This window comes from Fopius arisanus, unplaced genomic scaffold (assembly GCF_000806365.1).
Source record: "Fopius arisanus strain USDA-PBARC FA_bdor unplaced genomic scaffold, ASM80636v1 scaffold00070, whole genome shotgun sequence".
Lineage (NCBI taxonomy): Eukaryota > Metazoa > Arthropoda > Insecta > Hymenoptera > Braconidae > Fopius > Fopius arisanus.
This window is the reverse complement of record NW_011887809.1, coordinates 1-2974: the sequence shown is the minus strand read 5'-3', so window position 1 is coordinate 2974 and position 2974 is coordinate 1. Positions and strand designations below refer to the sequence as shown.

At 36.6% G+C, this 2974-nt stretch overlaps 1 protein-coding gene across 1 annotated transcript in view; it reads right to left on the bottom strand.

Annotated features, from left to right (window-relative positions):
- The window catches only part of LOC105269455 (RNA pseudouridylate synthase domain-containing protein 2), a gene marked incomplete at its 5' end in the record, with an annotated part of 87965 nt that extends 85943 nt beyond the window's left edge, over positions 1–2022 (bottom strand). Inside the window, 1 exon segment of the mRNA XM_011309716.1 lies at positions 1726–2022. Coding sequence (XP_011308018.1) covers positions 1726–2022 — 297 coding nt within the window.
- Between the last annotated feature and the right edge of the window lie 952 nt (positions 2023–2974).

Below are 2974 nucleotides of genomic sequence, written 5' to 3'. Positions count from 1 at the left end.
TTTTCCATTCAGACTTTATAAACCCAGAAATAACTGAAATTCCGCCAAATTATTGAGTATTCGATCAATTATTTGAAAATAGAGATGACTAAATTGCCGATTGAATATACCACATGGCAGAAGAAATAAATTCCGTAATTACAATTGAATTGAAATATAAAGCCTGATAAAGTAACTGAAATTCCAATAAATAGCCACGAGTGCAAGGTACCCCTCCCCCCAAAAAAAAATATATAATCGAGCACTCGATACTGATAAAAACTAAAATGGAATTGAACCACGTGAGGGACATTTTGACTGAAAAGCTCTGGTGGCCAGTGTTGGTTTATTTACGGCTGGCATACCACATCGGACTACTCTCGGGGTTTTGAGCCTCTTATTCTTCAAGAGTGATTGATCGCTCACCCTGCACCAAGAGAACACTGCCGTGGAGATATTTTCAGAGCAACGATGCACCATTGTGACGCCATTTTCTACGGCTTTGTGGGATATACGCAATGCAGGACTTATTCAATGATAAAGAATAACGACATCAAGAAAAAATATTCATAGCCCCCGCTCAAAAAGCTTTTCACCCCGAAATAAATAAAATCCACTGAATAACTTCAGAACTTGTTCCTCAGTTTTTCACTCTCAAATTGAAACACACCAAAAAATTCGCAGACTATATTTAAAAAATATTTCAAATTACCAGAAATCAGTTAACAATTTGAACAATTCGTCAAATTAATAACTCGAAATATTTTCAATATATTGGAATTTTGGGTAGTGTCGATAGAAAATATTTATTCATTTATTATTTAACGAATGACGACGAGAATATTGGAGACGGTAAAAATGATTTGTCGATCGACCTTTTCGTTTACCTAATCGTAAATTTACGTGGGAGAATTTCGAATGTCAATTTTTGCTACTCAAAGACTTAATGGACCGCCAATCCCACTCTAACTCGAAAACTCGGCATTCTAATAATATAAGGAGCTGATCTGATGACAAACGAGGAAATTCAATTCCGGTAATTTGATAAAATCATTCATTACTGGCGACGAAACCGTCATGAATTTTTTAATGATCGTTGATTAACCCACAGGAAGTGCATTACTGGCAGTTTACTTGACTTCACTTCAATGCAAAACTAAATTCCCATCCGAGAATTCCCGTAATTTAATTTTCCCTCAAAGTGGTAGAGAATTGGAGATTCATCTAAATATTTCATTCGCATTAATAATAAATAACCCAGACAAATTTTTACTAAAGAAATTCCCATATTTTCTCGTTAATTCGCCACTTCCAGAGATATTCACTAAGAGGATATCTTATAATTCTCTCGAAGTTCGTCCAGACAACAAATTTCATAAGAAATTCCCAAGGAAATTCCTTAAAAAAATTCCAATACCAACAGCTAAATAAATTTTTTTTCATTACGATCGCTAGAATTTTTGTAGGGAACTAGTTCTAATATTCGCAAAAAGTTTCACCCCCTGGAGATATCCAAAGCCTAATGGGACACCCCTGAACCCCAAAAATAACTAATTAACCAGCGTTTAACCGTTGGATTTTCTTAAAAGAAAATCCGTGTGTACTGATCCTCGCGGCCTATTTACCCTCAAAATATTGACGCAATTACCAGCGACTGGAGGCCGAAAATGGCCCCAAAAACTGGCAAAACTCCTAAACTAACGTCAAAACCTAATAAATAAAAAAAAAATCAAAAAAACGACTCACCTCATCGCCACTGGATGGTTCCTCATAATCCGACTGGGTATCCTTGAATACAAAAATGCATTCTGACGGCTCGAAACGTCTGCCACTGCCAAATTGCGTCTGTCGGTCAACCGGTTGACCTGCCAAAGGTGGTCCACTGGTCTCCACCATGCTCGAAAATTTATTTGATAGCCAACACTGGTCACCCAAGCTCCTTAGCAATTCCCGTGGTATTCCCAGTTGTTGATGCACTACCACTTCACATTCACTAACACCAAGAGACGTCGGTTGAGCCCCTCGGACACAACCTCGTTTGATCTGAAATAGTACCATGAAACAACTGCATTTTTATGATACCATCGAAATAGCACAACTGTAGAGAGCATAAACCAGTATTATATATTGTACAACAGTGTATCGTGTCACTAACACTAAATTAAAGTAATCGAAAAAATAAGACATAAAGAGCTATTCCATTTCGAGTTTTACTACTCCTCGAGGCATCAGTCATACTGGCTCCTCAACCATTACACTGAATTTTCCCCTTGCAATCCCAAGTAATTACTAATTAATGCGCACTTTTCCGGGGATGTTAAAACAATTTAATTAGTAATTTGCTGGCGAAGGTCAGATTACGTTTCGAGTTTTATGGAATATTCGAGGGATTTCATGAAGTTGTAAAAGCCGAAATTGAATGATAATTAATGGAAAAATTTTCAAGGGAATTGATAGACTGACTTTTTTAGTTGTAACGAGATTTTTTTTCAGAATCGCCAATTACAGTAGTCGCGTCTTATATTCTTTTTTTTCATTCTCGAGGGTGGAAGAAGGGAGCAGCAGATGGTCCCTAATAAAACTGCACTTTTGGTTCTATTTTTGGGTGATAGGAGGGATTGGTTTTGGACAGGAGACGTGGAATCATGAAAAATGAATGCAGAGATAAACACGAAAATTCATTACTGTCGAATTCTGTCTAAAATCATCAGTCACGATCACTCACGATCATTCATTACTAGAACTGTTTCTTTTTCGGTTCTACAGACACCTAACAATTTATAAAACTCGACTTGCGACTTTAAATCTCTCACATCTCTCTGCTTCACAAAAAATACTAGTATCTCCTACATGAACCTTTGAAAATGATAAAAATAAATGAGAAATTAAAGTCTATGAAACAGCACTAGCCCAGCTATGTGAAGTTGGCATCGAAGTTTGAAAAATCTAACTTTTTTTTGTTGGTTTGGATTGTACTCATTGAGTACTTGAATGT